The following is a 27,432-nucleotide window of genomic DNA, read 5'->3' on the forward strand; positions in this document are numbered from 1 at the left end:
ATTCATTATAAACATGGGTTTCTAATGAATCGTCCTTATACATAAGTATACAACTTTAACTAGCTTAAATTTTTAAGGAGAGAACTTTGGCATTAGATTAATTTTCAACACAGTGCTTAAAATCAGCTGGAAATAAACTTCTTATAATTATAATTATGTTATTCTAAAAACATATAAAAGACTAAAAATATTCCCATTTTGAAATACAAACTTAACGATCAATTGTCGCAAACTCCAAATGCATAAACTGAAACAGTTGAATTCCTTACATCCACTATTAAAATTATATTTTTATTAATCTTTGTTTTACAACAAAATACAGACTAAATAATAAGTAAAATATATTATTTATTATATATTCTTATTATTATTATTAATAATGACCCTGGCCAGTCGGGAGGATCAAAGTTTACGCTACTTTGTTTGCTTCCGGTTCTTGTTTCAGTTTTGGTGTGTGTTCAGTTGCTTCTCTTTCCTTTTCCGTTTTCGTCCCAATGGTTGTTCTTATTGTGTGGAGGAGGGAAGGAAAGCTAAACCAATCCGCCGCCAAATATGTACGTTTTTGTATATTGTTTACTTTCAATGATCGTTTAGCTTACTCTTTATTCTTAGACAAAAATATATAAAATGTGTTTCTAGTGCCTTGCGTGCATTTGAACAAAAGGGTTACGCGGAGAACAAAATTAGAAAGATTGGCGTAAATGCATAAATAAGGATATGATTGGGAAGGGTCGGGGTGTATACAAAAGGGACCGCGCCCCGTTTGGCTTTTCACTCGCACACAGTTATGTGCCTCGCGAAATATATGTTTTTTTTTTTTACAATTTATTCGGATGCGTTATTCTATACATTTACAGTTTATGTATGCAAATAATTCTTTAGTGCCACATCTGGGAAGCTACGTCATCGCCCGATGCCATGGCCTTTTCCCGGTCCCTTTGCTGTCTTCGCGTTTATCCCACCCACGATTACAATATTCATGCTAGAGTCGATCCGTGTACAACATTCATGAATGCTCCGCCAGACTCTTGAAAATAAACCTTCCCCGATTGCCCATCAGAATCTCGCCGAACGACGACGTATCAAAGAGGTTCACCGACACGGGTTAGGTGGCCGGCGAAAAGCGCTCCACAATGCGTATCGGCTCGAGATCTTGATCTGCTTTGCAATAGCCCTAGTTTCGGGTATGGGAAAAGGTTTGGAAATATATGAACGAGCTAGAACAACGCTGCCAATCGCAGGCAATACGCAGACTGACCATTGTCAATCTGTGTATCCCCTGCGACCGAACGTCTCGGTCATGTTGGTGGGTGAGTGGGTAGTGAGGGTAATGCATTACTGTGTTCGGGTGTGTTGTGTGTGTCAGTGTCGGTTCTGTTCGGTGTGTACGCTTTAAACTAAATGATAAAGTATAGTTTAAACGTTAGTCGTGTTAACTAATTGTTAAAATCTGGATCTTACGAATACGGCGCTCGAATCGTGTTCGCTATAGCCCAAGCGCTTGGTATGCTTGAACACCTCGTTGGTGATGCTGGTGACGGGCATGGACTGGTCCAAATTCTCGGCCATGTTAAGCACCAAACGCAAGTCGCGCTGCATGTGGCTCAGTGGCTGCTGTGGATTGAAGTCGCCCTTAGCCATTTCTGAAAGGAGAATAGCAATTTCTTTCTCCAAACTGACTTCCAAAATTATACTAAATACGTACCCTTGCCCTTGGCCAGCAGCATCGGTGATCGCATAGAAGTCAAATCAAAAATGTCTATGATATCCTTCAGCGAAATGGAGAAACGATCAGCTGTGAAGGAAGTATAACAAATCGTTTACCTCACAGCCAAAACTGGTGATCAAAATAAACTTACCCAGTGCTAACGCCTCGGCCAGTCCAACCATACTCACTCCCAGAATGGTTTGCAAGATCAGGTTCACCTTGCAGGCATTTCCGACATCTGCTAGATGTAAACAAGGGACATTTTTAAGGAATTGCTCTCGGTCTAATCAAGCAACGCCTCGGCGTTGGTCTATGCTGTACTTACTTCCCAAGAAGAACGTGTTTTTCGCGATGGTCTTAAAGCACGAGTGGCAATCCTCGAACACTGTTCGATCGCCGCCGGCGAGGATGATCAGCATACCATCGGCTGCGTCTTGACGCGACCCGTGGATTTGCGCCTCCAGGTACCGACCGTTGCACTGCTTGATACCTTCGCCAATGTCCAAGGATGTTTCCGGATCAATAGTCGACATTTCCACGTAGGCCTTATTGTTTAGGTCCTTCAACTGCAGGACGCCACAGTTGCCAAAAACCAGCTGATCATAGAATAGAATAAAAAGCATGATTTAGAAGAGCTGCATAAAAGCTGGCATAGTAACAGCTGGAGAACGTTTAGCGACAAAGAGTCGCATTCCTTTGTATTCTAATTTAATTTAAATGTATTCTGAATCGTCTTGTGGGCGCTACAAAAACTTCACAGCCGCAGAACGCGAATAAATGAAATTCGTTATTTTATGCTTACATCTTTGGCGCCTTTGGGATCCGAAACGCAACAGAATATGACGTCGGCCGCCTCCACCACATCCATTGGAGTGTCCTTAACTTCGGCGCCGGCCTCCACGAAGGGCTGACACTGAAAAATTAACCAATGTTTTGCAGTATTGCTTTTGAATATCTTAATCGAACGCTTTACCTTGTCAATGGTGCGGTTCCAGACCACAACCTTGTGTCCCGTGTATATCAAGTCCTTAACTATGGTCGAGCCCATCATGCCCAGGCCCAGGAAGCCGAAGGTTTGATCCGATGGAACGATTTCGCGATCGGCCAGCGTGTTCGACCGCGAATTCATGTCGATGGCCTGCGTCTCTGGCCGCGTGACCACTGGACGGTCCAGCAGAGCGATTGCATTTGGTGCCCGTTTGGCCGCCAGCGAGGCCATCAGTGCGTCAGTCTCGATGCGACGTCTGGGCGAGGAGCTGGTGCCGGCTTGGTCCGCCGCTGCCTCTCCGGAAGCCACTCGCCTGCCACGCTTGGTGCTCGATGCTCCGGTGGGCGTCTGTTGCGCGGAAGTCCGCCGTTTCTGTGCTGACTTTGTGGAAGAGGCCTTTGCTGCCTTAACCGCGACGGCTGTCACAGATTTGGCCTTCGGCGTCCGCTTGCCACCAGATTTTGTTGCGGCCGCCGGCGTCGTCGTTACGGCAACTGCGGCATCTTCGGGTGATGCTGCAGAGTCTGCATTATTTTCCCTATCCAAGCCCTCGGCCTCGGGACTTCCGACCACATGGGCCACCACACCATTGTTGGCATCAGCGACAGTCTCGTCGGCAGCGTTCTCCTCATTGTCCAGACCGTCGCGGATCTTGTCAAAGTCCGCTTCAGTGGCGTGATTTGGCCCGCCGCAACTGGCATTCACCTGTTCGTCCACCTCAGCGGGGTCGTCAATATACTTCTCAATATCCGTCATTGCATGCCTGAATGCAGCGGGCTTGCTAACCTTGGCCAGTTCATCCTTCCAGGGACCCTCGAAGGGCTTGATGTTGTTCTCCTCTATCCAAGCACTACAAAGTTATCCGAGAATTTAAATTTCTTTCTTTGATTTTGTAAATTGTATTACTCACAAGTTCCGAGAGCCGAAAAAGAAAACACACTTGCAATTCGCGCGGCGCTGCTGGCTGAGCATGTCCAATGGCGGATCCACAATCTAGACAAAAAAGTATTTATTGTTAATACAAAGTACCGTTTCAGTGGGAGTTTAATAGATTCCCTATCATTTAGCCAAGAAAGTAGTTCTGATTTTTAATTAACTTCATATGCCTTTTTTGGCTAATAAGAACTAATACAATCGCGTCTACAACAATTAAATTGATTTTTTCAATATTAAGGATATGGCCGGAATTTGCATGAATTTATTTGGTGCCTAATTTAGTTATTTATAATCACTTCATTAATATTATTTTGTTTTTCCTCATTAAAATAACTTATTTTCCACTTCACAGCTGAAAATCTAAAATTAATACCGATAAATAAATTATTTAACATTTGTTTGCCAGGTCTTAGATAATTTTTTTGAGAAAAATACATTTAAGCTACGAAAGCACTGAATGGATACCGAACCAGATTGAAAAAGGCTCGTGGGACGCCTCCTTTTATAGATTTCCTTGGCAACGAATAGCGAATTATATATCTGAACACTTTGCCCGCCGACGAGCGTCGCTGGCCCCTCCTCTTCCCCCTCCACCGCACACATGTTGGCATCTGTGGCTGTACACGAACGAAAGCTAACGCCCGCTGGCTGGCTGGCCCGATAGCAGCTCCAAAAGAAACCGATTCCGGGCCGCGCAAGTATGAAGCGTGTGCAAGTGCGTAGCCAGCAACAGCAACAGCGCGGCGGCAGAGACGCCGGCAGCAGCGGTGCTGCAGTCGAAAAGTACAGTCGAAAACAAACACAACATGGCAGCGACCGCGACAGTGACTGCGGCAGAGGAGGCGGCAGCGGCGTCGACGCTGCATAAACATTCCGATCACTTACCATGCCCGGCCACGGAGTGAAGCCCTTCATCTTGGCCCTGCAAGCAAAAGAAAACACTATTAGAAAACTTCGTATTGGGCCAAATTACTTCACTCATTGGCAACAACAAAAAAAAGAGCGCGCGCGCGAAAAAAGCGCCAACGCAGAGACGTCGACGTCGCCGAGAGCAGAGCAGTCAAGATGGGTCGGGTCACCGGAGTTACATATGAAACTCCGGAGACCGGAGCAAATGGCAGCCCATCCGGAATGCCTTGCGTGGCGGGCAAACGAGTGCTAATTGCTTTTTTACGCACATTTCACTTCTTTTTTTTTTTATCGTTGGAGCGCCAACCGTGCACGATTGAGGTTATGTGATTGCTTTGGCCCTTAATCCAAGATCAGAAAAAAAGGGAAAATCACGGCGGAGGCATGGAACCGGGCTGGCCGCATAGTCTTAGCCAGTCCCAACTAGACGGCACACAGCTTACCATATCAGATCCTTGAGTTTGTAAATAAATTTCTCTGTCGTGTCGCCGCCCGACAGCGACAGTTTTTTGTTCTTCGACATTATGTTGTCCAGGCGTATATTAAACTTGGTTATCTTGCTGGCTTGGGCGGACGGAGCACACGAGCTAATTGGTTACTGGGGTGCAGTGCGAATCTCGGCGCTGGCTCTTGGTAAACTTCAATCAATTTCGTCCAGTTCGCCCGTATTTTTCTTTTTTTCGCTCGAGCTGTGATGCGCTGCTTACACCGATAAACGATTGCTGACAGGCGCCATTTTGACTAACTATCGGTTAGACTGCAAGAACATCGATATTGTTATCGCCACTATAAATCGGTTGTTATTTCCCTATCACTTTATTGATTCCGAAGGCGATAGCAAGCAATTTTAAATGTTTAATAACGTTAAATTTAGTTAAAAGTAATCAAAAGCTCATCTCCTGAATCAAGGATAAAGCAAACCTGTTTGGCGCCATGTGGGCTATCGGGTAGTGTTGAAAAAGGGCGTCGTTGTCCCTATCTGGGCCTGCCAAGCCAACTGAAATGATCAGCTTAAGCGGCCTGCAAGCGCTAGTTGATGGAGGAGATTTTATTCGATTTAAAGATATCACGACGCTTTCTATTCAGTTCTTTCCTTTGTTTTCAACAAATAATAGCGGGTTGTTCAAAAATGCGATTTTCCTTAAACAGTCTGGCAGCACGGAGATTATAAGCCATCAGGCATTTTGCGCGGAAAAGACAACGGGCACTCTAAATTTTTCCCCTCTGCAAATGTTGGCGCCTTCTTCCTCAAGCCCTTCAATTTCAAAATTTTGTAAATACAAGTTTTAATTTGATTTTACTGATATTATTTCTGTACTACAAAAAAGTATTGCTATCTGCGTTACTTTAAGCAAAACTCATAAAATCACAAAATAAAATAGCTTTCAAATTTCTTAACGACTGAAAATTACCCATATCTAACTTTGTAATTACTTTAAAAATGCCGAATTGACTTGGAAAAAATGAAAAACTTATTTTGCGAGCTATGGAAAAAAGTGTTTCCTTTAACCACAAGTCAAGTAAAATAAAGTAACGCTCTTAGCCGCAAAATAAATTACCACACGTTCAACCCATCTCCTGTTGTGCCCTGATACTCAACACTCAGCCATATAATCCTCATAAATATGAAACAATCAAATAAAAATGGAATAAAAAAGAAATGCTGCGCGGGTTGAGGGGGACAGTCGACTACCCTGCTTTGGGCAAACTTTTATGAGCGATTCGGTGCCCGACAAACAAAAGGGGAAAAGGGAAAATTTGTGGCCGTTAAAGGGGTGAAAAGTTGCGTCCTTTTTTTGCAGGAAAAGAAACCGTATTTTTGGGTTAAATAAACGGTTGGCATTTTGTTTTGCAATTAGCACGGTGCGGGATAGGAAAAAGGATTTATCGGCTCAGGATTGCCATCAATTACAATAGAAAGTATGTACCGCTAATTTGGGTGCTTGGCGATATAATCAGCTGAGATCAAATCCAAATATGTATGATTTGAATTTTGAATAGAGATATCTAAACCAAATCATACATTTTATTGGTACTGTTTTTCTTAGTTAATAAAATTAGTTCCTTATTAGGCAGTAGGTAATGGCCAAAAATATGTTCAAGTTCTTTTAATCTAATTAGTTATTACACGCTTTTAATTAAAAAGAATTTTAATCTACTAAAATATATGCAAAATACTTTTTTTGTGATCTGATATTTTTTATTTTTGAATTATCGATTAACTGATTAATTAGGCAATTGCCACCTCTAGTCTTGTTTAATTTTCTTGGAGGAATAACTGCTTCGAAAGTGCAAGAGGAAATCAAAGTGCCGGTTAAAACTGTATTTTGTTGCTAGCAACAGAACTGTTAAGCTAATCGGTACATTATTTCATTTATTTTGTTTCAATTGCGAACGAAAGAGTTCCAAAATCCGAGTTTGTTTACATGCATAAAATGCGCTGACACTTCAAAAAGGGCATACAAAGAACAAAAACAAAAAGAGGCTCTCTGTTGACAAGGAGTACATATGTATATGTACGCGTATGTGTGTGTAAGATTTTCTTTTCCTATTGGTGGATGACATTCGGTTATCGTCGTCTCCATCTGCAGGTCGAAGCCCATGAAATTGGAAAGAAAAGTGCTCTAGCGTTCACAGTAATTATAGTAATATCCTTTATTTATTTACTATTAATTTTGTTCAACTTTCTTAGATCTACTGGAAACTGAACTGAAGTACTGAGAACTATTATAATAGTGCCATTTTTTCTGGACTTGGACAACAGTAAGTAATTTAGTAATAAGTTATTGTAGAATTTCACACTAATTTGAATATTAAATATACTTAGGTTTCTCATTTTTTAAAATATATTTTATATTTGCTGTTAAAGAGAAATTTTTAGAATTATATTATATTATATACCTTTTGATGAATACTGGATACGTGAATATTTTAAAAGGTGTTTAAGTTTTCCCATTAATTATTACTATTTCCATTTTTTAAACAGATTGCAATTTATCTTATTCTTCAATTGACCAAGAAAGCTGCAAAAGTGAAATTCCTATTCCTGGAATAACTTGAGATCGCATTAAAAATGCTTCGCGGAAGCCACCCCAATCCAGGTGAGTTCATCCTTTCTTAATTTCTTTAGCTATAATTAGGTAATTAGTTTTGGCTACTGCGTTTGAATAACTTTTTATGATTGATTGCAACTATCCCTGATCCTAGAGATTTACATATTCTCTTCAAGAGCAACAATGGCATCATTATTGGGCGATTTTTTATAAGATAATCGTTTATTTTGAGGCAGATTTTTGGGGGTGAAAAGCGATGTTTGCTTGTCCGAACCCCTGCACATGTCAAATGAACTCGAATAATGTAGAGATAATCACAGCCCTTAATTTATAGCCCTTATTTATAAGCTTTTGTATGGGAGGAGCTCTGAAGCGTTTTAAAGTGTTGGTGAAACAACAACTTGGAGCACGGCCGACTGCCGATTGTTGAGCACCACTTGCCACTCCCCAAGGAGGATGTGGCGGTGCAGCAGGAGGCACTGCCGCAGATCTAGTGCAGCGCAAACAAACAGCAAATAGGCACAAGGACCTCCTTAGTTGCGGCTTAGGCCGTTGCTTTGTTTTGCCATATAGAAGCTGACTGCAGTGGAAAAGGCAAAGTGTGCCGCACTTGCTTTCGCTTTCCGCAACTTAAATTACCTAATTTACTCCCTACTAAATCACAATCCGCATCCACAAATTTAATCCAGTGGCTGCGCTGGCTTCACAATTTTTGGCTCGCTTTGGGCAAAGTTTCTGACGCGTAGAAATCGCAGCGATTTACACATGACTGCACGCGGAAAATATAAACGAACTTAAAGCTCAACCTTAGATAAATAGTCGAAATTTCAGAGCTAGAATAATTTTCCAAATAAAAAAAGAGGATTTTAAATATTGTTTCTGCAATTTCTAAACATTAAAAATTTAATAAAAACCAAAACGCAGTTATTAGATTATGATTATTTTTTATTTATTTACATTTGTTTTTACACAAACTTAGCGGAGCTGGAGGATCCAAATATTCCACCCGAAACCGAAGACCTAGCCATCATAATTACTCAGTTTTTGAGTCCGCAACAATTCAGCTATGTGAGGTTGAAGGATGTGATGGCATCCGCATCGCTGGTTTTTCAGATGGAACAAACCCTGGAGAAACACTGCACCAAGGACAAGAACGAAGGCACATACCTGGTAAACCAGAAGGTCATCGTGCTATATAAGCCTATGAATCCGCCCAAGCTACTGAGGGGTGTGGTGAAAAGGCGCGAGGATGATGAGTACCTAGTGTGGATCTTGGATTACGGCTTTACTCTTTGTTGCTCTTCAGGAGACATGTGGTCCCTGCCCGATATTTTGACTTCAAACATTTTGGAAATCAAGGACGGAAGCATTGCATATATAAGACCCATGCATAACCACTGGTCCAAATCTTGCCTTCACGACTTCGACAAGTTAATAGAAAATGCAATTCATTTGAACTTTGAAGTCGTATGCCAGGGCCATGCGAAGCGACATTTTGGCAAGCTCATGTTCAAGACCGCCAGCCAGAGCGAAGTTTTCCAGGATGGCGCCGAATTTTTGGTGAGCCGGAAGCACGCCCTCTGTGAACCCTGCATGAACATCTCGCTGTCAACCAGCTCTTCTAGAGCCTTTAGATTTGAGCTGGCCGAGATCAACGACCCGATGATTGAAGCACGACCCCGTGTCAAAAATATAATCCAACTGGTGTCCTCGTCCAGTAACCAATTTTCTCATTATCCTAAGAATAATAATAACCTGCTCGTGGAACTGGAGCAGGAACCCAAATACAGCAATTTATCATTTGACATCGCCAAAGTAATGGGAAAAACGGAGTACTGGTCTGATTCAAGTGAACGCAACTTGTCCCGGCCTTCAGAAAGGGCTTACATAATAGAAAAAGCCCTAGAAAATCGTTCAAACGTCCGCGTACCGATCTCTGGCAAGCTCATGCGTAACGAGGTCTTTACCTCCAACGAAATTTGTGTGCAAGCTGCCTTAGAAATACCTTCGATTCGGGATAATCAAAATAATGAAATGATTCATAATAAAAGCAGCTCCTTGGAGTCAGGCCTGGACTCAGTCTGGAACAATGTGGAGTTTCCAAAGCGGTCGTCGTCACCTGCCACAAGCAGTGAGGCAAGTTTCCGTACCATGAAGAATGAAGATCAACCTACCTTATCATCGTATTCATCGGAAGACTTCTTATCGTTAGAATCGCTAAAGTCTAGTACAGAATCGCTGTTATCCAACTCCCTGGAAGAGTCTCCTTCGAAAGGCTTAAAATCCACCTCCGCTTTTCAGAATTCACAAAATAAATTGGAGACTGTTGAAGCCACCTTTACCTCGTCATCTGCCCCAAGCAGTGAGGCAAGCCTCAGTACCCTGAAGAATAATAATCAAGCTAACTTATCATATGCCTCGTCAGATGCTTGGCAGGAGAAATTGGAGGCAATTGAAGCTTCATCATCGGTAAAGGGAAGATCAATATCTCAGCAGGATAATCTAGAGTCCATATACAAAGGGTTGCCTTATACCAAAAACAATGTTCCATCCATAGTGCAAAATGAATTCAAAAATAGTAGCAAAGCCATGGAAACAAAGAAAAACGAACTTGGGACCAGAGCCCTGGCAGTGATGGCTCACAGCCCGCAAGCGGTACATCCTGTTAGCTGTATTGCGGAGTTGACATTTTGCAAGGAAATCCGTAAAAGCATGGGTGACCTCAACATTCGTACAGTGCTCCCAATGCAGATGTACTCCTGGCCGCATCTATTGAACGGCGGATCGCTAGTGCTGGTTAATGACTGCGACAGGGGTCGCACTTGGAGCTACCTGCCCGTACTGTGCTCCTCGGTGTTGAGCTCACTGCAGGACTCGGCGTTCAGTCGCGAACTGAAGCTGGGTCCCATGGCAATCGTCTTGGTGGATTCAATAGGTCGTGCCAAAGCACTGGCCAGCAATTGTGCTTCACTGATGTCGAGCTCTGACACCCAGCTGATCAAGGTGGTCAATACCCATGACCATTCGATGCCGGCTTGCCAAATGATGTTGCTCAATTCGTGCGGTATTCTGGTCACAACACCTGACCATTTGCTCGACTTGATGGGCCTGGATATAGCCATGATCGATCCCAAAAGGCTGCAGTACTTTATATTCGATGACTTTGATCGTCTACAGCAGACGACTCCGCAGGCCTTGAATAAGGTGCTGCAGAAGCTAAACGCACTGCCTACTGGCCCATCGATGCAGTTGATCCTGGTGGCCCAGCAATGGCATGCGAAGGGGTTCGAGAAGTTGCTGAAGCGCATGGCAAGGCCTCTGGCTCTCTTTGGCAATTTCCTAGAGGCAGCCATGTACGGCGGTCTCAGGCTGAAGTTCAGTCTGAAGAACTCCTCCATGAAGGCGGACTTGCTGCTGCAGTTCCTGGCGGAGCAGAAAACTTTCAAGAAACGTACACTCATATATTGCAGGCATGGGAAAGAGTTGGACGACTTACATAGGGTTTTGAAAACAGCAGGGCGCGAATGCGTGAGCCCTTCCGAAGCTCAGAACCAGGTGAGCGCACTCTGCCGAATAATTGATTTACATTTTGTGATATTTTCTTGAAAATACTTTCAGCAGCCTCACCAGCTCTTGGTGGTCAGTGACGAGTTTGAACAGCCCGCGACGGCAGTGCGGAACATCGAGGTGCTCATCCACTTCAGCCTGCCCCATACATGGTCGAAGTTTGCCCAGCGATTCAGTGTCATGGCTGATCAAATCCCGAACTGTTTTGCACCTGCACCGCAGGATAAGAAGAAGCAACCTCTGTTGAGCTATTTGCTGCTGGATAAGAGTAACTCCCGGGAGTTTGTACGTTTGACCAAGTTCCTTCGTGACCATGGCTTCGAAACGAACGGGGCCCCCTGGATGAACTTCCAACCGCAGGAGGAAGACGGCATTCCCTATTGTCCGTATCTCCTGAGCACGGGAGAGTGTGCGGTGGTAGCCTGCAGTAAGAGGCATTATTTCATTCAAGGCGATATGCCGCTACCTGAGAATCCCCTGCAGCAAGAGGGAACCGTCATCCGCTGCAAGCTTTACGGGGCTTATGACCCAGGTCACATGGCCGTGTGGCCTCAGGAGTACCAGACCAAGGGTTCGACCGAATGGGTGGATGCCCCTTATCCGGTCACTAAGTGGCTCGCGGCATTGGAAATGAGCATGGGAACCAAACAAAATGTGCATAGTATGTATCGCCTGGGCGATGTGTGCGTTATTCACCACATGGGACACTTTAAGCGAGTAAAGATCGTGGACATCCAGGCCAAGGGCAGTGTTACAGTCCAGATAATGGACTACGGCACGGAGTTAATGCGCGTCAACTCCAGACACTTGCTTCAGTGTCCGGAGCAGAAGTTCAGGACCCTGCCACCGTTGGCCATGGATATTCGGCTATCGGGGGTGTGTGCCGGAGAGGGCAAGTGGATGAACGACACCACCCAGTGGGTTCAGCAATCCCTTGCCAACATCAGCGACCGTCAACAGATGCAGATAACCGTAGACTTTGCCATGCTGAATGTGGTTTATGCCAAGGAAGTGACCGTGGTGGAGGAGTGTCCCACAATGCGAACTAGTGTCTACAAGCTGCTATTGCGCAAGGAGCTGCTTAATCGAGGATTCAGTCAAATGGATAGCCAAAGTGATAGTCAGCTACGCAGGATGCACGAGCAACAGAGAAAGGCCAACGAGGAGGCGGAGGGCAACAAGGAAAACACTCAGTTAGCCATCAGAAACGAAATCTTTTCTGAGAACACAAACCAATATCCTTCTCCCTTAAAAATTGAACCAAATAAATCCTTTGACATTCCGAAGATCAGTAAGGAGAAAAAGCCAGAGCCGATGACGGAAGTAGGGAACGAAACCAAAAAAGAATTTTCTAAAATTGATTTAGAGCACAAGGAGTTACCTTCTACCAAAACCATTAATATTGGAACCTTAAACGAGAATATTGCTCCAGGAGCTGGAAGTGACCAACATTCGACTAGCACAGAGGCTCTTTGCAACACCCTGATGCAAGAGGGTACGAACAGCTCCATGTTCCTTCAAAGCGTTCTGGAAGGAATGGGGGCCATCAACGAAAATAAACCCACTGGACGTCTTGACTTAAAGCTGGAGGATGCCCCCCAAGGAGCTTCCCAAGGTCTGTTGGCTAAGCCCGTGAGCCAGTCGTTGCTGTATTCCACAATATCAAAAGGAGCAGTCCGTCCCAGAGTCAAGTGGCATCAAACCAACTCCCATGTCGAGCTGACCATTGAGCAGCAGGTGCCGGAGTACGAGCTCTGTCTGGAGGGCAAGACTTTGCTCTACGGTGTTTCGACCAGCTCGCCACCTCAACACTTTGTCCTGCCACTGCTGGGCGTGGTGCGCCTCGTTTCGCAGAAGCAACATGGCTATTACCTAAAGATTAAGCTTGCCAAGGAGGGCACACTGACAATTTGGCCAACACTTACCAAATCGCTCTACGCTCAAAAACATTACCCCTGGCTTACCTATGATGTCGAGCGAACTGAGGAACCATCGCCACCAGAGGGTCTGGTCATATGGGAGCGCTTATCGAGACACCGGGTGAACAACGACGACTACGGCAGCGAGAACGGGGAGTACAACTCTGATGATTTTGATTCAGGATCCGAATCAGTGGAAATCTTTGACGATTGCTAGAATATTTAAATTGTAACGTAATCATTTAAAACGGTGACGGTCCCCTAAGGGCTAAGAAATCATTATACATAACCTCAATTTCTACGATGACACGATGGAATACATATCGATATCGATGTTAAAATAATGTTACTATACACAACAACATAACCTCAATGTTTTCATTAAAATTTCCACCTTGAACATAACAAGTCAGTTGTTTTTAAAGTTTTTTGTAGGTTGGAAGCGTTCCTTTCACTTGTTTAACCAGGGATTGCAAATAAGAGTTATGAGTAAAATAAAAGTTTAACAGTTTTTTCTTAGAATATTTTGAAAATGCATTTAATTTTGCTAAGTGTATCGCCGGCATGGCAACGCCGTTGACGATGTGGTGTTTTCCAGCACTAAAATGTTCACTTTGCAACCCTAACTCATCGGTCGTTCAGTACCGTTCATTTTTTTTTTTTTTTTCGACTGAAAGGATGTTTTCCTGCAAGAATAAACGAGATGCTCATTACTGGCAGCAACAGGCAGCCATCCTGCCAGAACTCGTGCCGCAGGATCAACGTCAGCAGGAACTGAAGCAGCTTCAGCACCGCGCCTCAAGTCTTTGGTCGCCTCAGCTCGGAAAACAGGACGAGAAGGATGTGATCGAGTACCTTGACTTCGCATTTACTCGGTATCAGATCGAGGAGGAGCAGGCGCTGTTTATCCTACGCAGCCAGGGCTTCGATTTGGCGATGGCCCGCCGACGTCTGGAGCGGAACCAGACAGCCCGAGGCTGCCACTACCATCGCTGGAAGGCTCTGGATCTGGTGGCACTCTCAAGGGCATTCAGAGAACATGGCACTGACTATAAAAAGGTGCAAAAACAAGTGCCCCACTTTCCCATTGCCGATGTGCGGCGATACTTCAACTTTATGTACTCCGTCTAAACTAGGACGGTCATCATTCGGGTGAGCGGTACTAAGCAGGGATTTACTCTAAGTTGAATGTTATTTCGAATATCAGGTAACCATTATGTTATTCAAGATCTTAAGATCTCCGTTGACCAGTTCCTAAAAGTGTATTACCTCAAATGATATTAAAGCCTTGAGCTTAGACCTTAAAAGTCTCAAGTTTCAAACATCTTGCCCAATATTTTCAAGAATAACAATGCCTGTGTTTTGAATGAACGTGTCTTTATTTTGGATACACCATATACATATATTTGCATTATTCTCTTATTACTATACTATTACGAAGCGTGTGTATCACTAAGTAAATGTACTTATAATACATGTATATCATTATGTTTATATAAGTTGGTATCGAATGTGAGCTTATGTGCCTAAAATATACAGAATAAGCTTAGATAAGTCTATATTGAGTTTATATACAAATTAAAATGGGTTATTCAAATTTTGGCCTTTTTGAACTAAGCTAAACAAAAACTTCAAGAAATTGTAAGTTAAGAAAATAATGATTTAAAAATATTATAAGCATTAAAAAATGTGTTTGTTTCAGTCTGTTTTTCAATGTAATGGAACAAAAATCTTATTAAATTCTCGGAAAAAACCAACAAAACAAGGATATATCATTTTAATTTTTAAACAAAAATCGAAAGAAATAAAAACAAGTTGGAAGAGGAAATCAAGAGGCAAAACACGACATAATTAAATGCAGTTTTTCTCCTTCAGTCTGTATCTAGTTCAAGATTAGTCACTTATAACTAAATGTGCTATGCTTCAGCGCATCGTTGTCTGCTGCTAGGTGTGCGAGTTCCTACCTCGTCGTAACGCTCTGGCTCTGGATAATACAATGTGGCTATGCTGCTTCTTGCCTACATCTAAATATGTACGTATCTAAACTAGGATTCGGCTAGACTAAGGGCTGAGACTTGCGTAAATTTCCTTTGGATGCGATGCCCGTTGGATGCTCTAGGACTACCTACGACTAAAACAAACTGCTCTGCTTGGCTAGGCTGCAGCGGTGCAGGGTCATCGTGCCCGCGGGGTGTATGGCGAGGGCGTGCAGCGCCGCCGGTGGCGGCGTGGTCACCGGACCCCAAGACAGTCGCTTTCAGTTGGGCCTAAGCGGCAGCATTCCATAATGTTGTTGCTGCTGCTGTTGCTGCATCATCATTTGCTGTTGTTGCTGCTGCTGCTGTTGCTGTTGTTGCTGCTGTTGGCTTGCCATCGCTGGTCCCTGCGAGGTTGTGTAGGTGACGGCACAGGTTGCCGGCTGGGACACCACCACGGGCGCACTCACTTTCCGCTCCGACTGCGTGCGAATGGGCTGCGGATGAGCGGCATTGGGCTGTGGGGGCGGGGCGTACATCAGCATGGGTGGCGGCGGCGGCGATGGCTCTACACTGGGATGACGTGCCGGCGGCGTCACCGCCGATCCATGATACGAGCCATAGGAGCTATCGTCCGATTGAGCAGATTGTCCACGATTCCTGGGTCCCGTCACACCGTACAGCTGCTGCTGTGGGTCCCGCCGATCATACTTGTGGCTGCCGTCCATGGGTGTGGGATTCGTTCGCGTGCCGTAAACAGGCTGGAAGCCCTGCGGCTGTTGCTGCTGCTGCTGCTGGAGAGGATCGGCCATCAGTTGCGGAGGCGGCTGCTGTAACTGTTGCTGCTGCACTCCCACGATGGGCTGTTGCTGCTGAAGCTGCTGCTGCTGTTGAAGGGGCTGTTGCTGACCGCGCATGGAGCCTCGCATCCCGTAGATGCTCTCGCTGCGCTGCTGCATCTGATTCTGGACATTTTGGTTCTGCAAGTGGGAGGATTGGGCAGCGGTGGCCTGCTGTTGCTGCTGCTGATGTTGCTGTTGCTGTTGTTGTTGCTGCTGCTGCTGCTGCTGGGTGCGCATGGGATAGAGACTCTGGGCGGGCACTAGTGGTCCAGGGCGTGGTACAATGTCCCTGTTGATGGCCGTGTTACTCTTGGCGTAGACGGACTGCGAGCGATTCAGGTTGCTCCTGGTCAGGGTTGGGGAACGGCAGTAGAGGGAGCGGGTTCCGCCATACAGCGGCTCCTGCTGCTGCTCATACTTGGAGGAGAGAGGTGGAGCCGTATATAGGTTCTGGCAGTAGTTGCCCTGTCCTGGAGCAGCCACCACTCCCGTCATCTGGCCCATATTCCCAGCTTGATGCTGGCCATTGCCTTGCTGCTGACCTCCTCCATTGCCGCCGTTCTGGCCACGGGGATAGGTGCCCTGCGACTGCTGGTACTTGCCGCTGGGCTTCTCCAAATCCATGTCGTAGTTCAGCTCGTCCTCTGAATGGATCGAGCTGGAGTCGTTGTCGATGCTGCCCTTGCCGTGACGTTGGTTACGGCGCGTGTTGAACACATACTCGTACACGATGCCGGAGGCCATGCCGCCCACCAAAGGTCCAAACCAGTACACCCAGTGGTTGTCCCATTTGTTCAGCACAAACGAGGGACCCAGGGATCGGGCTGGATTAAGGTAGGGCATCTGAAGAGAAAGAGAAGAGGAAGGACATGGTTAGATTTTTGACAAATTAAGGAGGAATTTAAATGGTTTCACAAGTTTAGTCCGGAATTTACTACACGATGTTCATCTAAAGCTAAGTTGTTGGGTAAAAAGTTGCGAAACATTTTAAGCTACAAAGACTAGTTGAGAATAGCTCTGCTGCTTTTGTCTTAAGAGTATTTGAATTTTAAAATTTAATAAAGTAAAGTACAAAAAGAAAAACTCTGCGTATAGAAAGAAAAGTCTATCGTTCGGATTATTTATGGAATACAAACAAGCTGAAGATTAATTCAGACCTTTTTCTATCCTACAAATAAAGTTTATACGCTTTAAACAGAAAGCCTTGTCAATTCATTTTCTTAAGAGTCATCAAAGCTATGTATCCCTTTTAGATCTCCGCGAATCTTATCTCCATCGTAATTCAATCCGCATAAGATATAAACCCGACTTAATCGCTTTCCCCTCGTCATCATCGTCGCATTGCCTTTGAATGCCGCCACAAACTGTCCGTTATGCCAACAATGCTCCTCTGTCCTGGTAGTCCCTGCGCTAAATTAATTATCCCGACCCTTTGCCCCTCCACCAGCACTGAATAAAAGCCTCTTCTACCTGAAACCCAGTTTATCTCGTTGTCATGCTGCGATTTTGCACCATCAGAAGGACAGAGTCACAGTCGGCAGTCGGCAGGTGCGTTTCAGTTGTTTGTTTTCGGTTTCAGTTTCGGTTTCAGTTTTGGCGGGTTCTTCTTCTGGTTTCCAGATTTCAATGATTCTCAGTCACGGCATTCCTGGGACTCAAGTCAAGGCTCTCGCATCAACTCACCGAGACAAAGCAGCAGGCGCTGTAGGCAGCTCCAATCGAGACGGCCGAGTTGCCCATGAACCTCCTAAGGGGATCTGTGGACACGAAGTAGCAGAGTACCACCAGGAAGGTGAGGATGAATTCCACACCGAAGCGCTCCCAGGCGGCCAAGGAATTGCTCTGTGAGATGGCAGCCAGCAGATTCCCCTGGTATCCTGGCCCAGAGACTCTGTAAAGAGAAATAAAAAGCATGAGTAAATACTTAATAAAGCGAAAAGGAATATAAAATAAAGCAAATATATTTGTCTTTTTTATTTCATTTATTCAATTTCCCACTACAACTGATACCTGATTGATTCGGAAGAAAAGTTTGCCAACTCAAAAAGTCAATGAAAATCTATATTATTTATTATTTACCGCTGTGACAGTTCCGACAGCAACCCCCATCCTGCCCTTCAGTCGAACTCTCAACCCCATTAATCTGTTCACACTTGAACTGCCTCAACATAATTTAGACTGTCAAAGTTTCAATTACCGAGTTGCCTAAGTTGTTGAGCACCTCCTCTGGGCTCAAATGAGTTTGAAGCCCTGCGATTTATGGGGATAATTCGTATCCTGAGGCAGGATGCAAAAGTTTTTCGAAAGCCATCATATATTACACGGCTCGAACTCTCCGGATTGTTGTCACCGCACAGTGGTTGGGCTTGTATGGAGACGCGGCCAAAAATACTTCTAGTTGATTAATCGTTACGAAATTTACACCAAAAATCAAGAAAAATGTTTTAAGTATATCTACAAAAAATTGCCTATATAGCACGTCTACATCATATAGCTGCCATAGAAACAATATGTTAAAAATCAACATTTAGTATTAAAAACCTTTTTTGTTTTTCAAAATATCTTAACCAATTTCACAGATTATATGTTTGGTACAAGTTTATGCATTCTTACTATATTTGGTTAAAATCGGATATCTATATCTTATAGCTCCCATACAAAATTTTAATTAAAACTTTTTTTCCAAGTCAAAAACTAAATTTTTTTATCTCTTAATGACAAAGTTGGTGAAATATAAGTGCCCAGAATTGAAAAAAAAAATTATAAATTTATATATTGTGTATTTTATTTGTCTAGCAACAAAAGTACACAGCTAAAGGGGTGTAAGGTTAATTCGGTGCAAAACTGCCCACTTTTCAAAAAAATGTTGTGACGAAACGGCTGAATTTAGCTTAATGAATTAAATACCATATAATAACTCAACATATAAACCATTTTTTTTTTAAATTTGTGTATTAAAAAATATTTACAGGCCTACGACTAATAGCGAATCACTTAAGTCCCACAAAAAAAAAAGTTTGTTTTCGGTGTACATCCGAACTGTCGACAAAAACATCCGATATCAAAATAATTTATTGCATTCGTTAAAGAATAAGTGCCCCAAGGTACCCAGATGACGTTTTTATTTTTAAAATTCTTTCCCTATTTTTGATCAAAATTATAAATCAACACCCGAATTTTTGCCTAAAAAATTAAGTTAACTTGTTAAAAAAAATATATATTAAAATTAAAAATTTTAAAAAGCTTAACGTGAGTATCTGTGTAGTTAATTTAAAAAGTTATATTCAAAATTTCAAACCGATTGGTTAAGTTGTTTTTAAGTTATCGTGTACACCCATTTTCAAAATGGCATTTTTCAGGAGAGCGAGTTAAACTTTGGGATACTCATACAACGAACACCAAACGACCTCCGTTCAACTACCCATAACTTTGTCAATTTTTTAATAATCGATGTAAAACTTTCACACAAAATTTATAAGATATTAAACCTTTATTTAAAAAAAAAAAAAAAAATACGAGAAAAAAATATTAAAAACCTTACCCTCAACTGTGTTAGTATTTTTAAGATTATAGGCACATAGGCAAATTTCGGCAAAATTTTTTTTCACATTTGTCACCTTAAAAGCTCGACAAACACATTGGCATACATATGAACTGTAGATTTTTGTGGGGTCACAACTATAAATTTACCTAAACATAAAAAATACGTTCAAAATATTGGCAAAAAACATGATTATTTCACATTAATATAATGAAAACAATAATTATTATTAATATATAAAATTGTGTCTCATTTTATAGAAAATACCTTGAACTTCAAAACCCATTACAAAAAATATTAATTTAGACACGTAATAAACGACCGGACCACTTCAAAGTTCGGTTTCGTTGTGAAACATTCGCGATGCGCGTAGCTGCGCTTTGCAAATGAACACGTCTTCACATCTTTAATTCTATTTTTAGAAAGTCCTGTTCGATTTTCAAAAAAATCTGGTATGACACAAGGAAGTTTGGACATTTAAGAGACGATTTTTCTACTTTTCGTACATATTTGTTGAAATAATTTTTTTGATTTTTGGCCTATGGGCGCCACCACTGTGCACCGCCAGCCGGGAGATCCATTAGATAGCATTTTGCAATAGGCAGGCTGGGTTAATATTGCAAAAGCCAAACCGCAATCCTCTACCTGGCACTCAGGAATCCCAAGCCCCTAGAATCCACCTCGAGTTTCTGCCTCCTACTCCTCCTCCTCTTTTGCGAAAATCCGGAAATAAATGCTTTCGGAATGCACTTAAAAGTACTTGAGCAAATAGAACGCCTTTCAAAGGGAAATTGCTCCGAGTTCCGGTTGCTGGTGGGGATTGGAGGTGTATCTGTGTGGGCTGGGCTTAGCGGGCATTAGGCGGTCATAATCCTCAACTGATGCCCAAGAAGCCCTCGCCACAATGGCTTCCACTGTGACCACCGACTGCTCTCCAGTCTTGATTAAAATTTGATCGCATAGGAAAACAGTTTGCCATCGGGGGGAACTTCAACTTGGACAGGGACTGCTTGCTTGTTTGCTCATAAATCTATAAAGTGCTAATTTCACAGGACACCAGTGACCAAAACCACTCGTCCACAGAGATAAACAAACAAACACTTTCATGAGTTGTGGACCAGAGAGCAGGAAGCAACTAAGTAGCCGGAAATGGCAGAATGTTGGGCAGGCAGTGCCTTTCAGCAGGTTCTTCCTGCGCAAATTGTTTGCGGAATAAAAAAATAGAAATGCCAAAAAAGAAACAAGTGCCGGCAAACTGCAAACTTGAACTGTGAACAGGATTCGTCGTTACCCTTATCCCCAAGTGTGGGCGAACACTGGCACATTTCCTCGCACATTTCAACTCTCTAGCCACCGCGAATCCTGCTGAAAGGCGAATTGCTGATGGCGGATTGCGATGTGCCATGTGCAACACGCTCGGTTTGGTTTGGTTTAGTTGGGCTTTCGGTATGGTTGCCCTGGCGGTTGGCTTTCTGGCTCGCAAAAATGGGGGACTGGGAACTGGGACCCGCAATCCCGATGCGGCTCCCAAATCAAATTATGCCACGGAATCACTAAATGTATTTCAGTATTCACAGTTGACTTAAAGCGAAAACTAACTCGGGTTAAAAATTTCTAGTGTTTATTTGGGTGAATCTTCATGGAAAAATATTTCATGTTAGTTTAAAATGTTTTTCTATGGTATGTCTGATATTTTTCGAATAAAATATATTATTGCCAGCAAAACTATGGTTTTCAATTAAAGTTTTAAAACTACAGCTATTGCAAATAAATAACTAGTTCACTAAATAACATACACAAGTGCATTTTAGGCATTGCCATTTTTATACACTCTTTTATTTTTTGGAACCCCTTCTCCCAGGTGTCGTTTGAATGGCGACGACATAACTGTATAACTGGACCACCTGTGCTCCATTTTAGATGCGAGTGCGGATGCAGGGGCCAAGTGAAGGCAACCGGAAGCCCTGGCAGGATGCCATTTCCCAGCCAAAGTGCGATAAGCCGCCTGAAGCAGTAGTAACTAATAATAGGGGAAAGGGAAATGGAATGGGAACGGATTCAGTAATTGAATTGGCCATGTGACACGAATTGATTACGATTTCAATTCCCCCTAACCCAGCCTTGCACACGCAGGAAGTGCATTTCCATGCTAGATAAAAATCGAAAGGGTTGCAGGGACAACAATTTATAAAATGTTTTAATATGAATTTTAATGATGAATGGGATATTTAGGAAGTGATTGGATTCAAAATAATACTTTTATGACTCTATTCCTATTTAAATCCTTCTTTGAAATTTGATATAAAAAATAAGAGCCTGTGTTCAAAGTTTATTAGTACTTAAGAATGCTTAGATTAAGTTCTATACTGAAAATAATTAATATATTTCTCAACTACGATCCTAAATCTCTGCTGTAACTCTAAATATTTCTCTCAGTGCCAACCCTGATCTTCCTTTCCGCTGTCCAGCTCAATTCGTTTCAGTTTTGTATTTAAAATTTAAATGTTGCCCGCTTCAAAATCCTGTTTTGCGTTTTCTTTTTTTTTCAGTCTTTCGGTTTCTTTGTGTATCCTCGGCAACAGTAATTTCTGTTTTGGGCAGCAGGTGTGTGCATAGCCCTGCCTGCGTTTTTTCCAGCTGCTCCTCGAACTGACCAACCAGAGCGGAGCAGCGGCGACTCCGGCGACACGTGTTTGATTTCAAGTTTCCGCACCGCATCCTGCATCCTGCGCAGGCGCAGCTCCGCTGAACCATGGACAAAGGCCGACAATCCGTTGGAAATGTTAATTATGCTTCTCTGCTTTTTAGTTTTCTTCGTTTCTCGGTCTTTGACGGCCTCTACCTGATTTTTATCTTTCGTCATTTTCAAAGGCTACTCGCATTTTTGGAACGTGCTCGGCGCGCGTTCTTCGAACCCAAAAAAAAGGGAACAAAATACATTGAGAGCGAGGAAGAAATCATTGAAATGCGAGGAGGAGCAGCTAAAGACTATTCAAATATCGCTGAGCCGGATATCGATACTCAAGACCGTGTCCCCGACCCCTAGCAATGTTTTTTTTTCAGGCGTTCTTTATGAAAGATAATGAAGTTGAGATTTAGCCCAGCTCGGTGGTATTCGCTGCTACTTGGCCACATGTGGCATCTGCGGCGCAATTAGGGTAAGTGCCAAGTGACATGTGACAGCGCGAGGAGCAGGAAGGACAGCTGAAGTGGCAGGTCCTTGGGGGTGGCGCGCCCACCTAGGCCCTGGGATATTTATCACACGTTGCATCACAAAAACTCACAACAAATCTTAAAAAAAAATATGTCGAAGGGTAAAAGTTTCCCTTTTATTTTTGTTAGCCATTTTTAAACACTTTTATATATTTTTATTATTAACCTTTTTTTAATCAAATCACTGTCATAATTAACTTCAAAATCTCTCACACAAAATTCTCGGAAGCCTCCAATTCCTGAGCTATAACCTACATATGTATATAATCGGAATCTAAACCAATTAATCAGCAGCTGTATGGTGAAGAAGCCTTCAGTTTCTCATTTTTTAGGATTTCTCTTAGGGAAACATGTGTTTCGACTAAAACCCAATGTGAACTCGTTGGACCCTAAGAAATCCATATCAGCCAAGTACGAAAAGGAAAAAAACCGAACCTGATCGCAGTAGCAGCAGCTGAAACATGTTTCTTTCGTCCCCGTTCCCGTCCTCGTTCCCTTTCTCCCGCACGGGGATCGGATCTGTAGAAAGTAAAGATGCCAACGCACTTAAAAAGCAGGGGCTCCTCTCCTCCAAGGGTCGGAACAGATGTCGAGCAGACAATCGGGACGAGGCATTAACATTAAACATTGCTACGAAAAGGAGTTCAACGCTCAGCACAAAAAAACCAACAGAGAGAACTGGAGCGACATTTGAAAAATGGTGCGCAGGCGCAGATACCAGCAAGGAGTAGTAAGGAGGAGTAATGTTTCTGCTGTCCTTCATCCTGTTCCTGGTCGTTTACAAAGGAAAACCCTGACGGGCACAAGATTTTCGGCTGGCTGGTGTGTGCGTGTAGATTCAATCCTGTGTCGTCCTTTATCTAGGCATCACAAAGGACAAGTTCCCTTTCGAGGCGGGAAATCACTACGCAGAGATAGAGAGCTGAAGGGCAGATGTTTTTCTACCAGCTACCTGCGTCCTGCAGGTGTGTGTATGTGTGTGGATTACCTGCATATCCTATTTATAGAATTTCCCATTTCTTCGTCTCTGCACACACGCATTTCACGCTTCCTGCCGAGAGTCCTTGTTGTACAGTCATCGCCCCGAAAGTGCGTTTCATCTGTCTCTCTATTCGGTATCCTGTCTAGCAATCTTTTTACGCTTTGATTTACGACATGGCCCTAGGACAGCCTGTTGGATTTAATTTGAAACTCTCGAGTTTGCTTTTAGGGCAAATCTGCACGCAGATGCAGGAGGCACTAGGATGATGCAGTGTGGTGTCCTTGGCATAATGCAGAAATTGCTGTGGTCAGGCTCTCGGACATAAACAGAACTCACGCACACACAATTACCCCACGTACATTGTTGCAAACCGAAAATTCAAAATGAATTCCAGCTCAATTGAGTTTGATTAGTTTGGATTTTGAGTGAAGAACGGGGTTTGGCTAATTGAATACTTGTTAGCCTCAATTATTTTCTTGAATTAGGGAATCACTTAAGGACATGGAAATAAAAGCTTAATTGAGGTTGTTTTGGGAAGTCTACTATTTCTATATAGTGTCCAGAAAGGGACAAGGATTATTATACCTTTTCATATTTACAATAATGTATGTATGTAAGTTACTCTTAAATGAACTTACCCGTAAAGTAGAGCGGCTCCGGCAATTCCTCCGCCGCACTGGGCGGTCATGTACATGGCGGCACGAATCGGAGAGATACTCCTTACCACGCACAGGGCCAGGGTCACGGCGGGATTAACATGGGCGCCTTCATGAAAGAGAAAAATGGAAAATTACTTAAGATAGGAGCAGACTTGGCGCGGCCACCGTTGGGCATAATGGATGGCTCCCCCGGGAGAAACGTTAAATATCACTTTGACACTTCTGCGGAAGGCAAAAGATAACATCATAACTTAATGCTCAACCAATTGGCTGTGAAAAAGCAGGGAATCGCGAACCGCAAAATGGGGAGTTTCGTTGAAGGCAAATCAAGAACACATGGTCCCAGTGGCCTGCTCCTTGTCCTCCTGTTCCCTCTTCCCACTTTGGTCTTTTGCTTTTTTCCTTGCAGTCGTTTAATTGCCTTGAATGTCAACGCAAATGAACAAATATATAAATACCAGAGTAAATGTAGGGGAATACGGGGGAAAAAAAGGGAGAAAGAAGAGCTTGGGCCAGTCGATGGCACCACAAGTGCGCCTGGGGCGATAAGACAAGGAGGCAGAAGGAGGAGTCGTCGTCGGAGTGGGAGTAGGTGGCTCCGCACGGAGTGCATTGCCTTTTCGAAAATATAACAAACAAAAACGGGGTTCGTGTTCGGTTCGCTTTGGTTCTGCTTTGACAAAAAAAAAAAACGGCAGTTTCCCACGCAAGTCCAAGGGCCCCCAAACACTTGTCGCCCTGTTTGTTGTCTGCTCTCCTCGGTTTTTGTTGTCCCCACACACAGTTGTTTATTGTCTTCTTTGACTGAGTTAGCTTACCCGAGATCTGGAGGAAGCACTGCGTCAGTGTTGCCATTGCCAGTCCAGAGGCTAAAGCCGTGGCCAGCAGCACGGAGGAGATACTGGCCCCCACGCCGGCGCCTGCGGCGGCACCGCAGACGATGAACACGTACAGGAACGAGGCCAGGCATTCGCTGATGATGGATCTGGAAGGGGAGGAGCAGAAGGAAAGCGGCGGACCATAGCCCGGGGTTAGAATGATTCCGCAACTGTGTTCGAGTTCGGTTTGCATGCCATTCCGTGTGTGACTGGAGTGCGTACAGTAATCACGAGGCACAAAAAACTGCCTTATTTATTTTTAGAGACATTGATGGTACAAAATATTAATTTTAAAGAAATTTGGAGATTGTTGTTAAGGTGTTTTTTATAAGATTTATGTTTCTGTAATTATTTTTGGTGAGATTTTTGTTTATAGAATGAGAGTTGGTATATTTATTTTAATTTTTAGTACATTTTTCTTAAGATATATGACACTTTATTTATTACATTCCTTATTTTTTCTACAAAATATAAATTTAAAATGACAAAATAATTATTAAAAATAACTTAAAACCCCCCTTTAGTGGATATTCACTGTATTGCACAAATCAAGCCTCCACACACACAATGCGCGCTCTTGTTGCCCCCGAGCATTTTGCATTGCAGTGACAATTAAGCAGGGGTGGAGTAGGGAAAAGGGGCATGTCAGCGGTTGATGAGCAGCTGCAATGCCGCTGATTCCAGTGGATTCCCGCTGGACGTGCCGCAACTCCAACTTATCCAACGAATTCGCATTAAGCTCAAAGCGAGCGGAGTCCCGGGGCGCGAGAAAAATAAAAATAACGAAAAATCAAACAAACCGAGGAGAAGTTATGATGAATTTCCATTAAATCATAAATTCAGCTGTTTGACTTGGCGCTCCTTATTGCTGTGCTCTTTAATCGAAACTACACGAACTATGTATAAGTAAGTCTGGCCCCTTCTTCCATTAAATTCACTTAGTTTTTTAATGGTCACTCGGCGGGGTATAGGGAGCCGAAGGGGAAATGTCGCGTAGTTTAGTTTAAATTCTTGCGCTTGACATGTCTTAAGAGTATTCCACACCGGGTGCCTGTGCTCCTGCTCCTGGCAAAGATTTAATTACTCCATCAGTCCGTGATGAAATGTTAATTATTTTGAAATTCTTTGAGCTCACAGGAACCCCGGGAGAATGAGCTACAAAGTGCTCGAAAGTTTGCCAATGTGTTTAGCTTTGGCGATTATCTTGATGATGTCTGGAGGAGCACTTGGATTTCAATTACTTAGAGTTCAGACACACAAAGCCAAATGACATCAAACAATTGCCACCTAAAGTTGAGCAAATTGAAAGCGAGTGGAGATAATGGCAGGGAAAACAAAAGCCTTAGAAGTTGATATGCACAGGCAAAAATAAAAATATAGTTTTAAAATCAAGTGCAAGTAGGAACAACTCTCTTCCACTTTGGAAATTCATTTTTAAGTCCTCTGACATTTTAACATAAATACTACCCCTCCACTTTCTTTATTTTTAATAGCGATTTATTGCCATTCGTGGCCACTCACCTCCAGAACTCCAGGGTGCGAATCTCTGCCTGCATGCTGCGTTTGGGCGCCTGCAGAGTACTGGACAGGCGATTGTTGACCCCATTGCCGCCGCCGGGCGAGTCCTTGCGCATCGCCTCCAAACGCTCAAAGAGCGTCACGATGTGGTAATCGATGTTGTGCTCCAACGGCATGGTATGCAGACTCTCATCTGCCATCTTGGATGCGGGGGAGTTCTTCCACGGGAGTTGCTGAGTTCGCGACTTTGTTTACGTTCACTGATTCAGCCGATCAACTAAGCTGAGCTGGGCACGCGGAAGAAGCGAGGATGGCGGCGAGTCTGGGCTTCAGTTAGACACACATTTCGCACTCTCGGCAAATTGCATTCAATTTGTGTCAATTGACGAGTTTCTGAACCTTTAACCGATCCGATGCGATGCGATTCGATACGATGGGAGCTGATTCGACCCGATGGCACGTCCGTTGTCGAGCGCGAGTGGTGAACGAATGAAGTCAGGTTGAGTGCGGCCCCAGGCCGAAGGAACAATTTCGAGTTGGAAGTCACCACCACAGGCAGCGGCAGCGGCTGCCCACACCACCGACGCAGTGGTGGATAAACCAACCCTACACCGGCAAAAACAGGGCAAAACGGTGTAGTCGAGCAACCCCAATCATAAGATAAGTGCTGTTCGATTTGAGTCACAAGGTTTAGCTTTGACTTATTTTTGTTTTATGTAAATAATTATTTATTATTTATTATT

General features: G+C 43.6%; 4 protein-coding genes across 11 annotated transcripts; 2 read left to right on the forward strand and 2 right to left on the reverse strand.

The window, feature by feature from the left end:
- Window positions 1-261: 261 nt before the first annotated feature.
- Window positions 262-5,270, reverse strand: Ndf (Nucleosome-destabilizing factor). Of its 4 annotated transcripts, none has more exons than XM_070286834.1 (10): window positions 4,985-5,270; window positions 4,518-4,554; window positions 3,607-3,689; window positions 2,682-3,546; window positions 2,511-2,621; window positions 2,034-2,304; window positions 1,860-1,946; window positions 1,706-1,795; window positions 1,462-1,643; window positions 262-1,174 (listed from the first exon to the last, which is right to left on the reverse strand). In XM_070286834.1, exons 1-10 carry the CDS (start codon window positions 5,062-5,064, stop codon window positions 1,106-1,108), a joined length of 1,875 nt encoding a protein of 624 aa, XP_070142935.1. In that variant the 5' UTR covers window positions 5,065-5,270; the 3' UTR covers window positions 262-1,105. The 4 variants fall into 4 exon arrangements, with proteins under 4 accessions (XP_070142935.1, XP_070142933.1, XP_017032842.1 ...); XM_070286832.1 differs by having other exon boundaries at window positions 1,860-1,949; XM_017177353.3 differs by having other exon boundaries at window positions 262-1,643; window positions 1,860-1,949.
- Window positions 5,271-6,786: 1,516 nt separating this feature from the next.
- SoYb (Sister of Yb) lies at window positions 6,787-13,469 on the forward strand. Of its 3 annotated transcripts, none has more exons than XM_070289049.1 (6): window positions 6,803-7,073; window positions 7,133-7,177; window positions 7,234-7,304; window positions 7,528-7,642; window positions 8,574-11,149; window positions 11,213-13,469. In XM_070289049.1, the coding sequence occupies exons 4-6, from the start codon at window positions 7,615-7,617 to the stop codon at window positions 13,295-13,297; spliced, it is 4,689 nt and encodes a 1,562-aa protein (XP_070145150.1). In that variant the 5' UTR covers window positions 6,803-7,073; window positions 7,133-7,177; window positions 7,234-7,304; window positions 7,528-7,614; the 3' UTR covers window positions 13,298-13,469. The 3 variants fall into 3 exon arrangements, with proteins under 3 accessions (XP_017032862.1, XP_070145150.1, XP_070145151.1); XM_070289050.1 differs by having other exon boundaries at window positions 11,216-13,469; XM_017177373.2 differs by lacking the exon at window positions 7,133-7,177 and having other exon boundaries at window positions 6,787-6,901.
- A 277-nt stretch (window positions 13,470-13,746) lies between these two features.
- Window positions 13,747-14,730, forward strand: LOC108082060 (uncharacterized). The gene is made up of 2 exons (XM_070289201.1): window positions 13,747-14,232; window positions 14,288-14,730. The coding sequence occupies exon 1, from the start codon at window positions 13,759-13,761 to the stop codon at window positions 14,209-14,211; it is 453 nt and encodes a 150-aa protein (XP_070145302.1). The 5' UTR covers window positions 13,747-13,758; the 3' UTR covers window positions 14,212-14,232; window positions 14,288-14,730.
- Window positions 14,731-14,752: 22 nt separating this feature from the next.
- On the reverse strand, window positions 14,753-27,152 carry bib (big brain). Of its 3 annotated transcripts, XM_017177337.2 has the most exons (5): window positions 26,693-27,152; window positions 25,112-25,278; window positions 24,273-24,399; window positions 17,582-17,789; window positions 14,753-16,741 (listed from the first exon to the last, which is right to left on the reverse strand). In XM_017177337.2, the coding sequence occupies exons 1-5, from the start codon at window positions 26,887-26,889 to the stop codon at window positions 15,338-15,340; spliced, it is 2,103 nt and encodes a 700-aa protein (XP_017032826.1). In that variant the 5' UTR covers window positions 26,890-27,152; the 3' UTR covers window positions 14,753-15,337. The 3 variants fall into 3 exon arrangements, with proteins under 3 accessions (XP_017032826.1, XP_070145300.1, XP_070145301.1); XM_070289199.1 differs by lacking the exons at window positions 24,273-24,399; window positions 25,112-25,278; window positions 26,693-27,152 and adding an exon at window positions 17,978-18,023; XM_070289200.1 differs by lacking the exons at window positions 24,273-24,399; window positions 25,112-25,278; window positions 26,693-27,152 and adding an exon at window positions 17,909-17,968.
- Window positions 27,153-27,432: the final 280 nt, after the last annotated feature.

This window comes from Drosophila kikkawai, chromosome 2L, assembly GCF_030179895.1.
Source record: "Drosophila kikkawai strain 14028-0561.14 chromosome 2L, DkikHiC1v2, whole genome shotgun sequence".
Classification (NCBI taxonomy): Eukaryota; Metazoa; Arthropoda; class Insecta; order Diptera; family Drosophilidae; genus Drosophila; species Drosophila kikkawai.

Excerpts from the sequence above, each read along its gene's own strand:
- LOC108082060 (XM_070289201.1), top strand. The coding sequence starts at position 13,759 with ATGTTTTCCTGCAAGAATAAACGAGATGCTCATTACTGGCAGCAACAG.
- SoYb (XM_017177373.2), top strand. The coding sequence starts at position 7,615 with ATGCTTCGCGGAAGCCACCCCAATCCAG. Across the intron at positions 7,643-8,573 it reads CGGAAGCCACCCCAATCCAG|CGGAGCTGGAGGATCCAAAT; the intron begins GTGAGTTCATCC and ends ACACAAACTTAG. Across the intron at positions 11,150-11,212 it reads CTTCCGAAGCTCAGAACCAG|CAGCCTCACCAGCTCTTGGT; the intron begins GTGAGCGCACTC and ends AAATACTTTCAG.
- Ndf (XM_070286832.1), bottom strand. The coding sequence starts at position 5,064 with ATGTCGAAGAACAAAAAACTGTCGCTGTCGGGCGGCGACACGACAGAG. Across the intron at positions 1,950-2,033 it reads AAACACGTTCTTCTTGGGAA|CAGATGTCGGAAATGCCTGC; the intron begins GTAAGTACAGCA and ends GTTTACATCTAG. Across the intron at positions 1,175-1,461 it reads ACGATTCGAGCGCCGTATTC|GGCTATTGCAAAGCAGATCA; the intron begins GTAAGATCCAGA and ends ACCCGAAACTAG.
- bib (XM_017177337.2), bottom strand. The coding sequence starts at position 26,889 with ATGGCAGATGAGAGTCTGCATACCATGCCGTTGGAGCACAACATCGAT. Across the intron at positions 24,400-25,111 it reads GTGCTTCCTCCAGATCTCGG|GCGCCCATGTTAATCCCGCC; the intron begins GTAAGCTAACTC and ends TCTTTCATGAAG. Across the intron at positions 17,790-24,272 it reads GGAGCCGCTCTACTTTACGG|AGTCTCTGGGCCAGGATACC; the intron begins GTAAGTTCATTT and ends TTCTCTTTACAG.